This window comes from Gopherus flavomarginatus, chromosome 2 (assembly GCF_025201925.1).
Source record: "Gopherus flavomarginatus isolate rGopFla2 chromosome 2, rGopFla2.mat.asm, whole genome shotgun sequence".
NCBI lineage: Eukaryota > Metazoa > Chordata > Testudines > Testudinidae > Gopherus > Gopherus flavomarginatus.
In genome coordinates, this window is record NC_066618.1 from 287,742,387 (window position 1) to 287,763,201 (window position 20,815).

At 43.1% G+C, this 20,815-nt stretch overlaps 1 protein-coding gene across 1 annotated transcript in view; it reads left to right on the plus strand.

The window, feature by feature from the left end:
- The first annotated feature begins 3,252 nt into the window (after positions 1 to 3,252).
- The window catches only part of KHDRBS3 (KH RNA binding domain containing, signal transduction associated 3), a 196,153-nt gene continuing 178,590 nt past the window's right edge, over positions 3,253 to 20,815 (plus strand). The window contains exon 1 of the mRNA XM_050939797.1: positions 3,253 to 3,662. Within this exon, the coding sequence (XP_050795754.1) occupies positions 3,575 to 3,662 (88 nt within the window). The 5' untranslated portion in view covers positions 3,253 to 3,574. The remainder of the gene's footprint in view (positions 3,663 to 20,815) is intronic.

The following is a 20,815-nucleotide window of genomic DNA, read 5'->3' on the forward strand; positions in this document are numbered from 1 at the left end:
AATTCTAGCTCCAGGCATGCAGCACACTTCTCGAGTCTCCTGGTCTGGACGGCAGATGGATAACTCTATCTCCCTTAGGAGGGAGTCCCCGACCACCACCATCTGTTTCCTTCTCTTGGGACTGGTGGTCGTGGAACCCCAGGATCCCAGGATAATGCATCATATGCCTTCTGGTCGACAAGGTCTCCTTCTGATCTCTTCCCTCAGCTGACTCTTCCAAACCATTCTCTGATGTAGTACTGTGCAGAGCGCCTGAAAACAGTTTCTTACCTCTATCTGCATTGGGGATACATGAGTTTTCCTCTTTCTTCTTCTGGAGGTCACATGCTGCCAATTTTCTTCCCCATTCTGCACTGCCCTCTCTGTTTCTTCAGCATGCTGTGCCTATCTGGTTCTTTGGCAGGCTTCATGCGGCACTGCTGTGGGTCCTTGTTATAACCTCTGTCCTTCATGTCCTTGGAGATTTTTTCAAATATTCCAGCATTTCGTCTTTTGGAACTGAGTTCACATAGAATGGATTCATCTCCTCATACAGCGATCAGATTAATCTGACTCGTTTTCTCTGAAGTCTTGGGGACAGTAATACTAATATCTGCTGGGCTGCTCTTCCTTTCTCAGCTCTGCTTCTAGAACAGACACTTTCCTATGTCTTCTCTGGAACCCAAGAACACTTTTGGGGGTTGATCTCTTGGCTTTAGCTATCCCAGGTACTATCTGTGTTTGCCTATCAAACCTTGCTATTTGGTCTTCCTCGACAGCTAGAAACTTTGAACAACTTAAATGTATATGTATTAGAATTTTTCTGGTTCTGTTAAAGTATTTTGTTCTAAATCCATTTGCTGACTTCAAATGGTTATAACTATAAAAATGTTATCTTTATAAAACAAGCCATATATGAATAGATCTCATTAAAACATCTGACTATTAAGCAAAGTTTAAATAAAACCAGTCTGGTAAACTTAGGTATACATATGGGGACAACTATCCCAAACTGGAACTATCTTAACAGTATGTTCATAATTGCTCTTTGGCTGGATCAGAGTCCTTACTTAATGACGGATTGCTTTTGGAACTGGTTAGCCAAATATAGATTGGTTCTGAAGTTATTGAACTAAATAGCTTTGAATTGAGTTTATTCTGTAAATCATATAAGGAATCTAATCAAGTCAAGTTTGATGATTTTGTTATTTATATACAGTAACATAGCCTGTGAAAAGGTTCATAAGAAATTCCAGTTTGTATTATATGTTGTAATATTTGATGCATATGCTTTAAAACATAATCTTTTTATATTTAGTACAAAAAAGAGCATATGAAATGCTCAGAGCTCAGTCTTAACTCTGTACTTCCTAACTTTTGAGTGCATGGTTTCTCAGCCATAATATTAATATTAGTCTCTCTGTCTTTTTGTATTTATATTATACACACGTCTGATGTATTTATTTTGCAAAACACTTTTGGATGAAATGTACTATATAAATATAAAGTTATCTGATTATCACCATATATTTTGTATTTTTCCACAGATCTTTTAACTGTTGGTGATCACTTATTAGCCTCTATATTGATTTTTTGTTCCAATAAACATAAAATTTGAAATTAAAATATTCCTCTAGCATTATGGCAGTTGTCCATGTTTCTCATGCCCACTGGGGAGCAGATTTTTTTTTCTCTCTCCTCTTGGGTTATCAACAAGGATTCATTGGTGAAATTCCTGAAGGCCAAGCAAGAAGCCACACAATGTCACAAAAAGTCCTGTGGCACCTTATAGACTAACAGAAGTATTGGAGCATAAGCTTTCGTGGGTGAATACCCACTTTGTCAAACACATGACTAAGTGGGTATTCACCCACGAAAGTTTATGCTCCAATCCTTCCGTTAGTCTATAAGGTGCCACAGAACTCTTTGTCGCTTTATACAGATTCAGACTAACACAGCTACCCTCTGATACTTGAGAACCTCACAAAGTTACACAGATCAAGATAAACAATCTTCTCATATGTTTACCAACAGAAAAAAAACATGGAAAGTGTGACAGGTTTGCTAGGTAATCTTGAACAACTTATTTATCCTGTTTCCCCATCTGTACAATGATACTAAGCTATCTCCCTACATCATAGGTCTGCTGTGAGAATTATTTAGCAAACCTTTGTAAAGAGCTTTAAATCTCAGTCTGGAGAGACATGTGAGTGCTCAGTATTAAGTACGGCAAGAGAGCAGAATTTTAGTGGGGCATTTCACTATAGCCAACCACAAGTGTTTAAAAAATATCATAAGTATCGAAAAAATCATGAGATTTTTTTAAAAATTGCTTTTTTAATTGGCATTCTCATTTCTGAGCTTTTAGGGTGCACTCAGGTCATATGCTGAATCTTTTCTTTGCAACCACGAAAGCTAGAAGCATTTTCTAATGGAAAGCTGTGGTTCCCACAATTGCTTGTCTTCTGCAGCTGGGACTTTAAATGAAATCTCAAATATTATGAGACTCCTGATACAGTCAGGATGGTTGGTAACAAGACTGCCCAGAGGTGGGGAGGGATGAGTAAGTAGGGATAACTACAGCTCCCCATTTTTAAAAAAAAAAGGATTTTGGGAAATGTCAGGTGATGCTATTTCCATATTGGACTGGGACTTCTGCATCTGGGAGGGAGGGTTAGCTGGAGCCCACTCTCCCAGACTGGGGTGCGTGCATATGGAGGTGACGGGGGGTGGGGTGGGGTGGGGGGCAGCTGAAGGGTGAAGAAAGATTTTGCTGTGTGTTTGGATGAGGCACTTAAACCCGCCCTCATTTACTTTGTCCCCTCACACTCCCCCAGCCCCTGCCTGGAGCCCTGGGTACAGAAGACAGGCTGAGATGCTGCTGCCACCAGCACCGCCTCACGTGCTCTCAGCTGGCAGAAGAAGAGCCTCTACCGGTTACTCCCGCCCGCCCGCGTTCCCACTCCCGGGCCGCTTCGAGATCCAACCCAAACAAACCGGCGCTGAAGAGAATCGCCCAATCAGAAACCGCAGAAAATAGCTGACTGACAGGCGAGCCTACCCAATGGGAAGCATCTTATGAGAAGGGCAGGACCATCGTTGAGGAGGCTGAACGGCACCGCCCGCTGGGAGGATCGCGGGGGCGCGGCTAAACCGCATGAGGGCGTGGTTTGAAAGGACGTGGGCGTGGCTTTTGCTTTGCGAGGGGCGTGGCCTAGTGGGCCCTATTTAAACCTGCTGCTCCCACCCTCAGCCGCTGAGTCGGCGCGGAGCCGTTGCAGGTGTTGTGTCCTCGGCGGAGGCTGCTTTGGATAACGCTGGTGCGCGCGGGTTCCTCATCCCGTGGTTGCCCCCTTCCTCTGCAGCAGGGGCGGGCTTCGGCGGGTGGGGGGCAGGAGGCTTCCCCCTCTTGCAGGGCGGGCGTGTGGGGCTGTGATACCCGCTGGATGCGCTCCCGGCGCCCGGGGCAGGAGGGGGCCGCAGGGAAGCGTTGCCTGGCCGCTGCCTAAGAGGATTTACTACGTCTCGGACTCCGCCTGGCGCCGGTGCCGCCGCTGCCGCGTGTGCAGGTGCCCCCGGCGCGCGGGAAGCGGAGATGGACGAGAAGTACCTGCCCGAGCTGATGGCGGAGAAGGACTCGCTGGACCCTTCCTTCACCCATGCGCTGCGGCTGGTGAACCAAGGTGGGCGACCCCGGGACACGAGCGCTGGGGGGGGGCTCGCTGGGTCCGTGAGGCGCGGGCTGAGTTCCTGCTCCCGCTGGCTCCTCTCGGCGGCTGGCAGCCAGGTGCGGAGCCTGGCGTCTCCGCCTCCTTCGGTCCCCGCGCGGGCCGCCTGCCAGGGCACCGGCTGCTGCTCCGCGGCTGCCAGGTGAAAGTTACTCCGGGGGCCAAGCGGGGTTTGGCGGCTGGGTCGCTGTCGCCCGGCGAGACGCGATCCCCAGCGGGCGTGGCGTGCCCCGGACAGAGGGTGGCTGGATGCCTTGGCACATCGTACCCCGGGGGATGCGGTGGGAGGAGACGTACCCTGCCAGGGATGTAAAATCTCCGTCCAGGCGCTCTCCAGGCGGGCGGGGGTTGACTTCAGCTCTGGAGCCTTTTGTGATCTCTCTCGATAGGATGCGTCTGGTCCTCGGGGTGGGGAGGAAGCCGGCCGGGTCTTCTCTCTGTGGTGTGCTTGGAACGTCCAGTGTTGTCCCGGTCTGTTGACACTTGTGGGTTTGCTGTTGTCTCTTTCCATTGATCTTAATAGTGATGTACATTTCTGCTAGGAGGAGGAAGCCTGACGACTTTGGGTAAAATTACCACAAAAAATTGGCTCCAGAGAACAGTGCATATTGTAATTCCTCGCTTTGCATCTTAGCGGAGACTGATGCAGTGAAGTTCCCTTAAATACCCAAATTATTTAAAGAGTAGGCTTTCTTGAAAGAAAACATAATCCTTTTAGTGAGCAGATAATACAGGATTGTCAAACACACACCCACTTTAATTTTAGTTCGAATAAAAGCTATCACCACACTTTCCTGTTTTACTAATATTGGATTAATGATGAACAGATGTTCACTTAAATTACTGCAGTTTCTATTCTTGATCCATTTCTGATACGTTCTCTTTTTTCTGTTTACATTCCTGATTGGGCTTGCTTTTGTGTCTAATGAACTATGTTTTCCATTGTTCCCTATTGTGTAGCCTGCTGTGTGAGGATCTGAATTATACAGTGTGATCAGTGGAGTTAAGGAAGACTGGGGTTACAAAGTCAAATAATAGTAAAACAAAGTGTAATCTTCTTTACTCAGCAAAATGACATCCCATTTAACTAGACAAATGAGGAGAATTGTTTAAGTTTGTATGCATAAGACAGGTAGTCTTGATTTCAGATTTTTCATGTTGCCACTGCTAGGTGAAGTATTGCTTTGGGATTTTTGGGCATACATGTCTGTCAGTTTATGCTATGAACAGTCCATAGTTAGGTTATATATTCATACATGGTAAGAATAGATTCAACTGCATGTACATTTTAATCTAAAAATAGCCTTAGTTATTCCACAGATAATGGTTCTCCTGTTGAGAATGTTTGTTAATATCTAGGAGCTGTCCAGTATGCCAGCAAAACTAAAAATTATGTTTATATTTGTTCGTTCTTCAAGAAGTGGTCTTCAAATTAAGTTTTCCCACAGGAAGTCATATACACCTTTGCAAGTAACTTCAGAAACTGAAAATAGCTTTTTAAGTCAATTTTGTGCAAAATTATAATTGTGTAAGTCTGCTTTAGGCAATCTGGTGATTTGGAAAAAAGTGATTTCTAAGCATCAAAACAATTAGCAACAGTAAATTGAAAAATAACTTGTTTAAAATGGTCACTAGTGTTTTCAGAAATGTCTATTGCCTGAATATTAAAGAAGAAAGTATAGTGTAAACTATGTGTATGTTCAGCTATAATTCTGGGGAAATGTCTGAATGGTGAACTTCTTTATGATGGGTAGATGACTATAAAACATTCATAAAATATGCTGAGGTAATATGGTACAAAATTCACAAATCATAGTAGTCCAGACTTAGTAATAAATCAATTCACTAGTTTAACTTTTAAAAATGAAAATAGAGTCTGCACCTTGACTTCATCGCTGAAATTATTGGAAGGCTATACTGGTATTTGCTTCATTACATTCATTGAGAGATAGATAGATAGATATCTAAGTTACAAATGTTAGACTGGTATACTTTGATTTGCAGTGTTCTAGGAAATAATTTCTGGTTTTAAATTTTTAAGTACTAACAAATTGTTGCTAAAATGGTCTGTATTATAGTTGACTAATGCACATAATCTCAGTTTGCAAAATGCACATATCATGGCACTTTCCATTTCATATTCTAAAACAATGAAGTTTGTGCCAAAAAGTGCAGAACACCAGGCAGTCTTATTTGAAGGAATTTTTTTGTAAAAAGTTTCCTATTAACTGAAGATAAAATCATTTGAAGGAAAATCTTAGTGTAAATCAAGTTTTCTGATCCTGTCAATAAGTATCTTTGTTAAACATGTGCTTAAATTTTACTTTTATCAACTTCTATTAGTCATTAAACTTCTAACTATATACTGTCCTCAAAGATCATGACAGTTATTCACATCTCAGAGTTCTGAGCAAAGATTGAGAATAGAATATCTTCCAGACTTTATAAATCTACATGGGTATATATCAGATCACTTTTCATGAAATTATAAGGATCTTTAACTAATGTTCTTATCTGTGAGTCTGAAGTTTGATAACAAAGTAAATTAACTAGAATTAATACCGAGGGCTTGCCCCTTGGTATGTTTTCATTGATGACCAGGGTCACATCTACTTCTAATGTTTCCTGGTACAGTAGTTTTAGTATCTATAGATACCTGGTGCTCTTCTAGCTCATACATTAAAACATGGATGGTGTTCTCAGTAGGATGTTTGTTAATAATGTCTCTTGTATTTCTGTAGATTTTTGTTTGGCTTCAGATTTAATTTCTGTGCTGTTAAAGTCACAAAGACTTAGAGATTTCACCCATTTATCTTTTGAAATGTAAACTCCTAAAATAAGAGCATAGTAACTACCAGTTTAAAATCCAGGTTTATATAACCTCAGCTATTTAAAATTACCTGAGTTGATGATCGACCTCACAGACAGTTGTATAATCTAGTGTTTTGAAGCTGCTGCTGACTAAAAGAAATGTAATATGTAGAGTATCTGCTTATCTTAAAGTAATAATAGGATTTTTATGTTGCAGTGACTTCAGAAGTTAATAGGTCTTTAATCTATTCTTCTCAATTGTACCAGGCTATGATCTCCTTGGCAAAATGGAATATATTATTTTTGAGTTTTTTAAATGTTTTCTTTTGTCTGCCTGAACTTGTAATTTTGGTGGTTTGTACTACTTACGTTGTTCAGGAATCATAATCTAAACATGTCACTATTTTTGCTTATTTGAAAGTAATAGAAGTTAAAATCAGTGTTACTGAAGGGGTAAGAATTAATTTTTTTCCAATGGTGCAATAATCAAAATGGGGGTTTGGGTTGCAAAAACAAACAAGGAAATACTTTACAAATAACCAGTCTAATTATTGTAACATTATTTTAAGTTTTGCCAAATCAACGTAAACAATTGCGTTTTATGAATACGCTCCACGTAGTGGAGCAGCAAACATATATTTTGATGAATGAAACCAATTTATGTAAAACTTTTTTGGGATCACTTCTTGAGACTTAGTGAGCAGCATCATTCAATCAGTATTGGGGAAAATCGCCAAACAAAGCTCAGAAGGGCTGAAGTAGGTGCATTTTTTCAGTACATATGAGAGCACAATAATATTCACAAATGTCTTGCCATGTTGAAATCTAGTATCGAGGGAATTGAGAAGCTGCCCTGTGTCCGTACTTTCAATATCTGCCAATTATAGTCTCCGCATGTTAATGCACAATAGTATACTGAAATTTTTCTAAGGGGCAGATGAAAAATCATAAACCATACATAAAACATGTATGCTTTCTTGGTCTGAAGGTTTATTTACAGAACTTAATAAACTACAGAGCATAATGAACATCAGGAATGGGGCTGGGCAGAGAGGAAACTCCTTTACCAGGTACTACAAATAAACAAAGTTTTTAGTATTTCAGAATTAATGTTTGCTTGGCAAATAGCATTTGCCGGTATTGAGCAAACTGATGGAATTGAAATGAACACCTACTTATTTGTTGCCTACCTACATACTCATTAACTTCATTGCTTGCTATTTTCAATTGCTGTAAAGCAGTAATCTTCTCAAATTGTTCCCCCAAAATGTGAGGCCTCCAATGGCTTTAACAAAATTTTCACAAATATAAAATGCGGGGGTGGGGGGTGGGTGGCTGTTGAAGTGCTGTGTTAAACAAGTACTGGAGCAATCCACTACTGCTTAAATTTGGTAGAACAGTAGGGGTCCTTCTCCAGGAGGTAATGAGAATATATTGTCACAGTTCTGCTCTGAATCAGATGTATATTTACTTTTCTACTTGAGCAAAACACATTAAGTCTGTTTACTGTAATACAATTAGCTTTCTTATTATAAACATAGTTAGATTTGTGACAAAAGAAAGCCAGACACATAGGTGAAGTTTTCATATACTTAATGAATTGGCAGCCCTGAAATGATTGTTTTATTTCTGGTACTTAACAGCTACATATCATTCTGGCTAGTTCTAACCTACATATGGTAGCTCTTATTCTCAAAGAAGGCCTCTGGTGCCATTCCCATAGAGGTTAGATCATGGGGAGTGGGGAGGAATCAAGGTGGTGGGCACCCCCATCCCCATGTAAGAGCCTGCAATTCAGTTGTGCATTTTTTTCCATGTTTGCAGTGCTTGGGAAACTGCTATTTTGGTAGAGAAATAAAATACATTTTTGGGTTTAGAAGCTGAAATTTTTTTAGAAGTTTCCTAGAAATTGTAAAAAACAATCTCCATAATCAAAGGCATTAGATATAGCTTTCATCTTTAATCTTATCATGGCAATAGCTTATCCCACAGAGGGAAGTGTTATGCTACAGAGGTTTTAAATAAGTGACTTGTCAGTCACTGTACTAAAACTTAGCAGGTAGAACAACTTTAATATGTAATGTTACATCTGCTCCTTACCACATATGGAAACAGATTGAGTTGAAGACAGCAGCAGTAAGTTGTTCCTGGTTAAAATAAAATCTCTCTCTAGCAAAGCAATGCACTTGAAGGTGTGAAGATTTATAGCAATTATTTTCTGAAGTGACGGTGAACTTTCATAGGCTTCCTAGCTTGAATTTATTCCCCAGGTTTTTGGAATTAATTTTACATCTGCTACTAGAAATACTTAAAGCTGTAAAACTTGAATCTAGTGCTTTTGAGATTAGGTTGCCTAACTTGTTTTCTACCTCTGGACATGTCACTGTCAAAAGTTCAACTACTTTCTTGATGTACAATCCAGTGCCCTTTATCAAGCAGGGTATTGTGTTTGCAAGGCTGACTGTCTTTCAGATTATACATTTTGTGAATGTAGGTACTAGAGGGGCTGACATAATACCTATTAAACTATTTGGTAGTTCAGTAATTAGGGCTTTTCTAAACTACAAAACAAAGTTGACTTTTATCTAATTTGATCTCAAGCCCCTGAATTAATGAAGTCGATTGAGCATGGTGTGACCACGCACATTGTTTTGATGGAGTGCGTCCTCACTAGCAGTACCTGCATTGATGCACAAAGCAGTGCATCATGGGTAGCTATCACAAAGTGTGACATGTTGCAGTGTGTTTTGGGAAGTTTGTGCAATGCCTCATGGGACCAAAACATTGTCGCAGAAGAGAGTGGGAACATTGTGTCAGCATCCCATGATGCACTGTGCTCCCTCCTTCATATCAATGGCAAACAAACCAGTGGTTTTCATGCTTTAAAACTGCTGCATGTACCCCATAACCTCAGAAGCATGGAGCCTGCTCAGTTGTTCACTCTTACTGTGAGCATCTCAAACACCTTGCACCTTCTCCTGCAGTATTTCCAGAGCTGAAGATGGGCACTCCACATGGAACACAGTGATGTCCTGCAAGCAGCGCTGCTGCAGGCCATTTGGGGGAAAAAAACAATTCCCAGTTGCTGCTGGCAGTCTCAGAGCAGCTGCCCTCTGAGCACCATTTCTGGTTCTGTGAAACAAGCACTGACTGCTGGTAGGACTGCATCTTTTGCAGGTATGGGATGATGAGCAGTGGTTGCAGAACTTTTGATTGCAGAAGGTCACCTTCCAGGAACTTTGTGCAGAACTTTCCCCTGCCCTGCAGCTCAACATAAATGAGATCTGCTCTGACAGTGGAGAAATGAGTGGTGATCACCATTTGGAAGCTTGCAACACCAGGCGGTTACCGGTCAGTGAGGAATCAATTTGAGTAGGTAAATCAACCATGGGAGCTGCTGTGCTCCGTGTGCAGGGTCATTAATCAACTTCTGCTACAAAGGGTAGTGAGTCTGGGAAATGTGAAGGATATAGTGGATAGTCTTGCCACGATGGGGTTCCCTAATTGTGATGGTCATAAATGACCCCATATTAGCACCAGACGACCTTGCCGAAGAGTACATAAACCAAACAAGATACTTCTCAATCGTGTTGCAAGCGCTGGTAGGTCACAGGAGATATTTCACCAACTTCTCTAGGAACTTGGGTCTTGTCATAAACATAAGTAATACTTAATAGAACAGAAGTACTTCATATCTCTTTTTTGCCTGTAAAGGGTTAACAAGATCAGTGAGCCTGGCTGTCACCTGACCGGAGGACCAATCAGGGGACAGGATACTTTCAAATCTTGATGGAGGGAAGTTTTTGTGTGCGCTGTTAGATTTTGGTGGTTGTTCTCTCTGGGTTCTGAGAGCGACCAGACGTACAACCAGGTTTCTCTCCAGTCTCTCTGATACTGGCTCTTATGTGCTCAGAATAGTGAGTACTAGGTAGATAAGGCGAGTTAGGCTTATGTTTGTTTTCTTTATTTGCAAATGTGTATTTGGCTGGAAGGAGTTCAAATTTGTATTTTGCTGAAATGGTTTTAATTTGTACTTATATACTTAGGCTGGGAGGGTATTCCTAGTGTGTCTAGCTGAAAGACCCTGTGACATATTCCATCTTAAATTTACAAAGGTAATTTTTACTGTTTTTTCTTTAATAAAAAGCTTTTCTTGTTTAAGAACCTGTTTGTTTGTTTTTTTTATTCTGGTGTGAGATCCCAGGGGACAGGGTCTGGATTCACCAGGGAATTGGTGGAGAGAAAGGAGGGAAGGGAGAGAGAGAGGTTAATTTCTTTCTGTTAGGATTACTTTCTCTCTCAGGGAGAGTCTGGGAGCGGGAGAGAGAAGGAGGGGGGAAGGTGGATTTTCCTCTCTGTTTTAAGATTCAGGGAGTTCGAATCACAGTAATCTTGCAGGGTAACCCAGGGAGGGGAAGCCTGGGAGAGGAAATGGTGAAGAAAAGGGTTTACTTTCCTTGTGTTAAGATCCAGAGGGACTGGGTCTTGGGGGTCCCTAGGCAAGGTTTTCGGGGGGACCAGAGTGTACCAGGCACTGGAATTCCTGGTTGGTGGCAGCGTTACAAGTACTAAGCTGATAATTGAGCTTAGAGGAATTCATGCTGGTACCCCATCTTTTGGACGCTAAGGTTCAGAGTGGGGAATTATACCATGACAGGTCTGTTCAAAAAGCTGCAATCCAGGACTCTTTCCAGACCACAGAATTAACATTGATGGCGTTGAGCTGCTTAGTTATCCTGGGAGACCCAGCTTACCCTATGCTCCCATGGCTCATGAAGCCATACACTTACTGTCTGGACAGCAGTAAGCAACAGTTCAACTATAGGCTCAACAACTGCAGAATGGTGGCTCAATGTGCCTTTGGTTGTTTGAAGGGGCACTGGAGAAGATCACCAAGGTCCAACCTCCTTAGTAAGGAGAATGTCCCCATGATTATAGCTGCCTGCTGTGTGCAGAGGGGGGGGGGAAGGGGAGAATTTTTCTGCAAGAGTGGGCAGTTCAAACAGATGGCATGGCAGCCATTTTTTGAGCAGCCAGACACCAGGGCAATAAAAGCGCAGCGTATCTGAGGCTTTGAAAAGCCATTTCAGTAATGAGTCAGAGAAATGAGAGGCATTGTGATTTCCCAAACTTTCACTTGGCCTGTATCACTGTACCTGTAAAGCAAACCCCCCACCCAAGGCCACTGCTTCTTCTCAATAAAGAACATTTTATTTCTCTAATCCATTTACTTTATTTAACTACCATAATTAAGGAGAAGAAGAAGCTAAGCCGGGGGCAGAAAGGGGGAGGCTGCAAAGTTTTCATAGATTATTAGAGTTGGAAGGGACTTTAGGAGATCATCTAGTCCAACCCCCTGCTCGAGGAGGGGACCATTTGGGGATTGGTCCTGCAAGGATTGAACTCTCAACCTTGGGTTAGTAGGCTAATGCTCAAACCACTGAGCTATCCCTCCTGGAACAGCAGAAACACTTTCAGCTGTGCAACATACCACCACATTCAGACTTTTGATAGTCTGGAATGTGCACCTTCTGTTCCTTGTACCTTTTCTTCCCCGGCCCTCCTCCCCCAGGTTAAGTGAAAGGGGTAATGTCCATTTTGCCCATGCCTCATAGAAAGCTTGGAAGGGTGATTCTGCATCAGGCAATGCTGCCTGTCCACCAGGGTGTGCAGAGGGACTCTACCCTCCTGCTTCTGTTCTTGGATGCCTCAATGTGCCTGGTCCCTCATAATCCAAAGCATCTTATCCTGCACCACACACTTTCGCTCATTGGATGCTTTCCTGCTCTCTACGTCTAACTTGTCAGACAATAAAATCCTCCGTGCTCTCAGCTCAGTTCATTCTCAATGAATGTGTCCTCCTTGCAAAAGCAGACTTTCAGTGATTAGATGTTGATATGCCAAAGGACACATTTCCAGTTGTGTGTGGGGGAAATAAGAGCCATTGTACATGAATAAAATGTTTCAATAGTAAAGCCATTTTTGTTTAAAAAACAAAACCCTTATTACATTTGGTGCAAGCCATAATATAATCAAAATCCATAATTGTTCATTGTACTGTTTTTCCCTAGCCATGGGTAATATGCCCCCCGGTCATTGGTGACTCTACTTTCAGTGAAGGTAGGCTCACGGCAGGAGCACAGGTAGCTAGTCAAACAATGGTTCTTTCCCATAGAACCATGAGAAGCTGTTTACGAATGAGGCAGGGACAAATATTTTCACTTCCAAATGATGGAATCTCTCATGTGAGGCCCCAGTCCTCTATCAGCCACTTTAGCAAATAATTTAATCTATGTCAAGCACAGTAAAGGTACATTAGCGGCTGCATGGTTTGGTGATCCAGTATGTGTGGGATGGGGTGGGTCTACATGCCCTTTTTTTCCTGCGTAAGAGCACTTTTGATGAAGATCTCCACTGTTTTCCCCTAGGCAACCTTATATGATATCAGTCTCCTGAGGAAGAAAGGAAGGAGATGCTACATGCCTCTGTGTATAAAGCCGGTCATTATGCTGTGTACTGCAATGATGCCAGCAGAATTAATTCAGGAGTTGTATCAGAAAGTGTTCTACCATGGTGGAAGAAATGAGACTACCCTGCCCAGAAACCTTCTGCAAAGGATTGCAGAATACCTCCATAAAAATTTCCTAGAGAGCCTGGGAATTCTCCATGGATATCTCAGTCCACATAAGCAGTAGCTGGAGCAGCCTCCTGTAAGCAGAGAACCACAGCACCTTGCTTTTTCTTCACAGTAAACATGCAACACCATCAAATGTGTGCGCCCACTAAAGTTTTAACCAGACTTTGAGTATACAATTACAATGAGAGGTGCCTTCCCCGGCATCACAGTCAGCCACCGTGATGTCCTGCAACCCACAGGGCTCCTGGGTTAAATATTTTCTGGCTTTCAGGGAGAATGGATCCACCACTCACCTGTCTCCCATTCCCCTCCTCCTCCTCCACCATGTCATTCTCCTTGTTATCGCTAGACTCTCACACCTGTGAAGTGTCCCCATTGCTTGTGGGGGTGCTTGTAGGGTCACTCCTGCCCCCAAGAATTGCATGCAGCTCATTGTAGAACTGGCATGTGTGAGGTTCAGCACAAGAACTGTTCACCTCCCTTGCCTTCTGGTATGCCTGGTGAAGTTTTTATTATCATACGGCACTGCTCTGTGTCCCTCGTGTAGCCCTCCCCCATTCCACAAGTGATCTTTTAAATGTCATAGATGTCAGCGTTTCCTCTGCTGGATTGGGGCTTTGCCTGCACAGAGTCTTCTCCCCACACAGTGAGATCCACCACCTTGTGTGCAGACCAGGCTGGAGCATGTTTGGGGTGTGTAGTCTCCATGATCAGCTGTGCTTAAGCTGGCATGCTCCCAATGCTGATCAAATGGGAAATCAAAAGTTTCCAGGGCTTTAGCAGGGGAGGGGCTAGAACCTGTGTACCTGGCTGCAGTGCAGCAGAGTTGAGAATGATCTCCAGAGCAGTCACAGATGAGCATTGTGGGACACCATCTGGAGGCGAGTTAAGTTGAAATACACAATGCGGCATCTGCACTACCTCTGTCGGCCATGAAAATTGAACTAAGCGCTATGCCTCTCGGAGATGGATTACAGAAGTCGACATCAGAGGTGACTTAAGTCAACTAATGTATGTGTTTACATTTCCAGGTCCTTTAACAGGTCAACTTAAGGCAGCTTCCTTTGACCTAACTCTGTAGTGTAGACCAGGCTGTAAACACACAGAATGCTGAAAAGTCAGAAAGAGAAGGATTTCTGTTAAAATAATGGCGAGAAATGAGGATAGGGTCTGCCGTTCTCTAGTTACGTATGTCATTAGTTCTTGTACATGCTGGTTGAAATGTTAAGATCAAATAAATTAATAGAAATAAAACCTGTTAATCACATTTAACTTGTGGTTGCTCATTACAAAAGGCATATGGGAACCTTACACCTCTCCCTCAAAAGAAACAAACTCAACCCATACCACCCACTAAGGCCCATGTACTGTATTTAGGTTAAATGCTTGGAATAGGAGGACCATGTAAATCTAAAAGCATTAGAGATGCAAACATAAACTAAAAGGAAATACAGATTCCAGTTTATTATAGAAAGATGTAATATATTTATCTTTTATGTATGGTGAAGGGAAGAAGTTCACAGATGCAAATTCTTGACACAAGACCCTGTCTCTCATCCTACACAGTTGTTGAATTAGTTTGCAGTTCCACTCTTGATTTCCATTGACATGGCCAGATATAAAGCAGCAATAGACTTTTTCCTCAGGAGAGAAGACTTTTTTTAATATATTAACTATCTTTTGATCCATTTTATTGAATGGGCAGCTAGTACTGATCACAGAACAGGCCTGCTGGTTCTTATGTACAAATTCCTTGGAGTAGCTATGAAATAAAACTCAACTAAAGATCTTGTGAACTAAACTTTGTCCCTGAAATACTTCAAGGATAAAGTAAGCTATTGACTTCCATTCAATTCATTTCCTCCACAGATTAGTAAGTAGCACTTATTAATCTTTATTGTGCTATTAAAGAATTGGGTGTAATTAATGAGGTTTATTTTGTAAACAGTGACTCTGCATTTCTCACAGCATCTACATCTTTGGAGTCAGGTTTCCTCAACAAAAGTCTGTAGTATATTTACCAAGAATTTGTAACTTTGAATATGCCATAATTTTTCAATGGTCAGGGACTTGCTTAAAGGTGTGGTGTTTCCAATTAGAAGACTGTGAAGTGACAGTCATATTATTTGATGTAAATATCTTTGGTAGTGAATTCCTGTGACTTTATTGTTTGTGTAGAGACTGGGAATGTGACAAGGTGGAGAGAAAATCATGATTTTCCTTCTTTAAGCCTTCATTCTGTGGCCACCATTTTTTACTGCATAACCTCTAATCTTTCTTCTGCCATCACACTTTCTTGTTTCATTGAGGAGAAACAGCACTGATTTGTACAAGTGTTTCTTCTGAGTGGCTGTCAGATTGCTTGGTAAGAAGTAGACATTTTCTAACTATAAAAATGTAGATAAGGAAAACTGATCAGAGATGAGGACAGTTAATAAGATGTACCAAACCATTCATGGGCTGTATGCTTTGCCTATTAAGTTGAAAATAATTGATCCATAATGAAAGAGGCTTGCTTAAGCCAATGAGTCACTCTGAGCCCTGGCCTACACTGCAGGGTTAGGTTGAATTTAACCACATTAGGTTTTGGTGGTTTTTATAATGAATGTGTCTACGCAAGCAACCCCATTCTGTCAACCTAAAGGGCTCTTAAAATCAACTTCTGTACTCCTCCCTGGTGAGGGGAGTAGCACTAAAATCGACCTTTCTGGGTCGAATTTGGGGTAGTGCGGACACAAATTGTTGTTGGCCTCCAGGAGCTATCCCGTAGTGCTCCAATGTGACCGCTCTGGACAGCACTTTCAACTCTGATGCACTAGCCAGGTACACAGGAAAAGCCTCAGGAACTTTTGAATTTAATTTCCTGTTTGGTCAGCATGGTGTGCTCAGCAGCACAGGTGACCATGCAGTCCCCCCAGAATTGCAAACAAGCTCCAGCATGGACTGAACAGGAGACACTGGAACTAATTGCTGTATGAGGAGAAGCATCTGTGCAGGCAGAACTCCAATCAAATAGAAGAAATGCTAACATATATGCCAAAATCACACAGGACATGATGGACAGAGACTACAACAGGGACACACAGCAGTGCAGCATGAAAGTTAAGGAGCTCAGGCAACCCTACCAAAAGACAAAGGAGATAGAGTCACTCTGGGTCAGAGCCCCATACATGCCACTTCTGTAAACAGCTGCAAGGCATTCTAGGGATGGACCCTGTCACTACCTCACCACTGTCCACGGACACCTGAAGGGGGCAGAGAAGTCTCACGCAACAAGGAGAGAGATTTGGGGGATGGTAACACACAGCAGGCAAGTGGTGAATCTGTTCTCCCTGGCAGCCAGGACCTTTTCATCACCCTGAAGCCAAACCCTCCCAAGGCGGGATCCCTGACTCTGAAGGCGGAGAAGGCACCTCTGGTGAGTGTACATTGTAACTACAGTACAGGGTTTAAAAGCAATAGTCTTTAATGTTTGATTTGCCCCGAAGAATCAGGATGCATTTGCAGCTAGTACAGTTACTAGAAAAACCTGTTAATGTGTCTGGGGATGGAGTGGGAATCCTCCAGGGACATCTCCATGAAGCTGTTAAGGGGTTTATTCCTTCATCCTCTCTCTTCCCTGGTCCTTCTCGCATGAACAGAGCAACAATACCCAAAGGCACAAACAATTTGATGTTTCTTGGCGTGAACTTCCAGGAAGCATGACTCCAGTTTCCTTCCTCAGTGTCCCCCTTCCCAGCTCTGACACCACAGAGCATTCCCTGTTCCTACTCCCCCCTTACTTCCTGATTGACTGCAGACTATATAGTAAAACTTAAGTTCTGCTTAGCTATACCTTAACCAATCATTTTACTGAAATTTAACTAACCAATTCTAACATATTGTAACATGGTTATTTAACCAATTATATCCCACCACCTTATTGGTTTACACCAGCAAAATTAATTATACAGCAGATAAACAATCACAGAACCAGACAGATTAAACAGACAATAGGGAACTGGAGACTACAGTGATAGAACAATACAGAAATGAGGATTTCACATCCAGCTATTGATAAGCAAGTTCTTGCCAGACAGGATGCTATCAAACTAAGTTTCCTTTTGCATCTTCTAGACTCTTCTCTTCTCTTTTTCTCTGGAGGTGATAGGAATACAATCCTGTCCTGATATTCCTAACAGCCCAGTAGCACCTTATTTCAATGTGAACAGGATGTGACCATACACTTCCCAGTTTATGGCTGGCCTCTGCTGCTTAACCAAAGGCCTTAGCCTAAGAACCAGGCCTCAGACTGTCACAGTAAGAGAAGGCCATTACACAGACAGTGATTTTGATTCTTTCTTTTATACCTCTATAACTAGCTAAGTGATAAGAATACACCTAAATTCTTAAAGTATAGGCCTTTGCAGACAGGCTTGAATATCTATATCCTAACAAAGCTCTCCTGGAGGTACTCTGAACATCTTTGCAGAAGGTTTCTGGGGAGGGTTGCCTTATTTTTTCCTCCACATTAAGAGACTTTACCATGTCAAGCCAATACCAAGTAGTCTTGGAATCATTGCAGCACAAAGCATGACAGCAAATGGTCCTGGGTTTTCATCGCATGCAAGCAATATTCAGTCTATAACTTCCTGTGTTTAGCCTCAGGAGAGTGATATCCTTCGTGGTCACCTGGTTGAAATAGGGGAATTTTTGTAAGAGAAGAGGAAAAGGACCCCCTTTATTCTGGTCTGTTTGCGCTTGGCTAGAAGGGATCATCCCTGAGAAGAGCCATGAGATGGGGGGAGGAGTGATGGGATCATCCCAAATAGCCATGCAAAGGGGTGGGGGGGAAGTGTATTCTGCACATCCACCTGAAAACTGCAGCCCCTGCCTTTTAAACGGCAAACCCAATTGACATTGTTTGCTATGGGAAAGGAGGGCGCTGCAGTTTGAAAACATTCCCACATGTTATGAAGGCATTAAAGCCAAACTTGTGTACCCTTTGGCTTACCATGGCTGCCTGGAAATGGAATTCTGTTGCCCAGCCGTGTGTGACGTGTCACCATACCAGCAGGGGCTCAATAAAAAAGGCAAAATGTGATCTTGTACCTAAAGTACATGTGTTGTCTGCTGTGAATTGCTTGATTCACTGTGAAAGTCTCACATTTCTGGGAACGAAAGGATCTTAAATTCTACTCTCCTTTTATCCCCCTGCAGGTGCAAATGTTTCTATGCCCCCCATCTCCATCCCTGAGGTTATTGCAGATTAGAAAGTGGGAAAAAATGCACTCACAATGACGTTTTCAGAGCTCATACAGTCCTCCTGCAGTGATAGGGCACAGCTGAATGCATAGAGGCATTCAGTGGCTGAGTCCAGGAAAGCATTAAGTGAGTGAAATGAGAAGAGGCAGGATGCAATGCTGAGGCTAATGGGGGATCAAATGGACATGCTCAGGCATCTGGAGCTGTAGGAAAGTCAATAAGAGCACGGACCGCCGCTGCATCTACTGTACAACCACCTGCCCTCCTCCCCAATTTCCATATCCTCCTCACCCAGACGCCCAAGTGTGTGTGCGTGTGGGGGGGCAGAGAGGGAGGGCAGAGGCTCTGGGTAACCAGCCATTCCACTCCAGAGGATGGCCCAAGCAACAGAAGGCTGTCATTCAAACAGTTTGATTTGTAGTGTGGGTACAATAAGTGATGTGGCCTTGTCCTTCCCTCCTCCCTCACCCACCTAGGCTACTTTATCAGTTTTATATACTATTTTTCTTAATAAAGAGAGAATGCATGGGTTTCAAAACAATAATGACTTTATTTCCTTTCCCCCTCCGATCACAGCTGGCAATGGTGGTTGGCTTTCAGGGAATTAAAAGCAACAAAGAGTGGGTTTGCATCAAGGAGAAAAACACACAATTGTTACACTGTAGCCTGGCCAGTTGTGAAACTGTTTTTCAAAGACTTTCTCTTGCACAGCGCACCTACCTGTGCTCTTTTAATCGCCCTGGTGTCTGGCTGTCCAAAATTTGAAGCCAGGTGACTTGCCTCAACCTCCTACCCCGCCATAAACGTCTTCCCCTTACTTCCACAGATATTATGGAACACACAGCAAGCAGCAATGGGAATATTGGTTGTGCTGAGGTCTAACCTAGTCAGCAAAGAGCACCAGTGAGCTTTTAACCATCTAAAGGCACATTCTACCACTATTCTGCACTTGCTCAGCTTATAGTTGAACTACTCCTTACTACTGTCCAGGCTGCCAGTGTAGGCCTTCATGAGCCATGGTGCAAGGGGTACACTGGGTCTCCAAGGATAACTATTGGCATTTCAGCATCCCCAACAGTAATTTTCTGGTTTGGGAAGCAAGACCCTTCTTGAAGCTGCTCAAACTGCCCAGAGTTCCTAAAGATGTGTGCGTCATGCAGCTTTCCCAGCCATCCCACGTTTATGTCGGTGAAACACCCCTTGTGATCCACCAGTGCTTGCATTACCATTGAGAAGAACCCCTTGTGACTATGTACTGGTTCGCAAGGTGGTCCAGTGCCAAGATAGGGATACGCGTTCTATCTGTCACCCACCACAGTTAGTGGATGGCTTTGCTGCAATGGTTTCCCTATGACCTGCACATTTCCCAGGGTCACTACCCTTGATAGCAAACATCAGTGATTACATTGGCTACTTGAATCACAGCAGTCCCCACAGTAGATTTACCCATTCCAAATTGATTCCCAACGGACCAGTATCAGTCCAGGCATTGCAAGCTTCCACAGGGCTATAGCTGCTTGCTTCTCAGCTGTCAGGGCAGCCCTCATCTTGGTATTCCTGCACTTCAGAGTGGGGGAACTCAACTCAGAGTTCCAGGAAAGTGGCCTTCCGCATGTGAAAGTTTTGCAGCCCCTGGGAATCATCCCATATCCGCAACACGATGCAGTCCCACCAGTCTGTGCTTGTTGGCTGGGCCTAGAATTGGTGCTCCACTATATCAACCAGCCCCACTGCTGCCACGATGTCCCAATTGCCACATCTCTTGCTTTCAGTATCTGTCATCCTCACAATCATCCTCATGCTGCCATCTCCCCTTGGGGGGAGGGATAGCTCAGTGGTTTGAGCATTGGTCTGCTAAACCTAGGGTTGTGAGTTCAATCATCAAGGGGGCCACTTAGGGATCTGGGGCAAAAATTGGTCCTGCTAGTGAAGGCAGGCAGCTGGACTCAATGACCTTTCAAAGTCCCTTCCTGTTCTAGGAGATTGGTATATCTCCAATTATTACCTCTTACCCAGGTTCTGCACATACTGCAATATAAGGTGTTTACAATGCTTGCAACAGCAGCGGTGAGCTGAGCAGGCTCCATGTTTGCCATGCTATGGCATCTGCACGGGTAACCCAGGGAAAAAGATGTGAAATGATTGTGTGCAGTTGCTCTCATGGAGGGAGGGGAGACTGACGATGTGTACCCAAAACCACCCACAACAGTGTTTTTGTCCCATCAGGCATTGGGAGCTTAACCTAGAATTCTAATGGACAGCGGAGACTGCAGGAACTGTGAGATAGCTTCCCACAATGCATTGCTCCGTGAGTTGATACTAGCCCCAGTAGTGAGGATACACTCCGCTGACTTAATGCACTTAGTGGGGACGTACACACTTGACTGTATAAAATCAACTTCTATAAAATTGACCT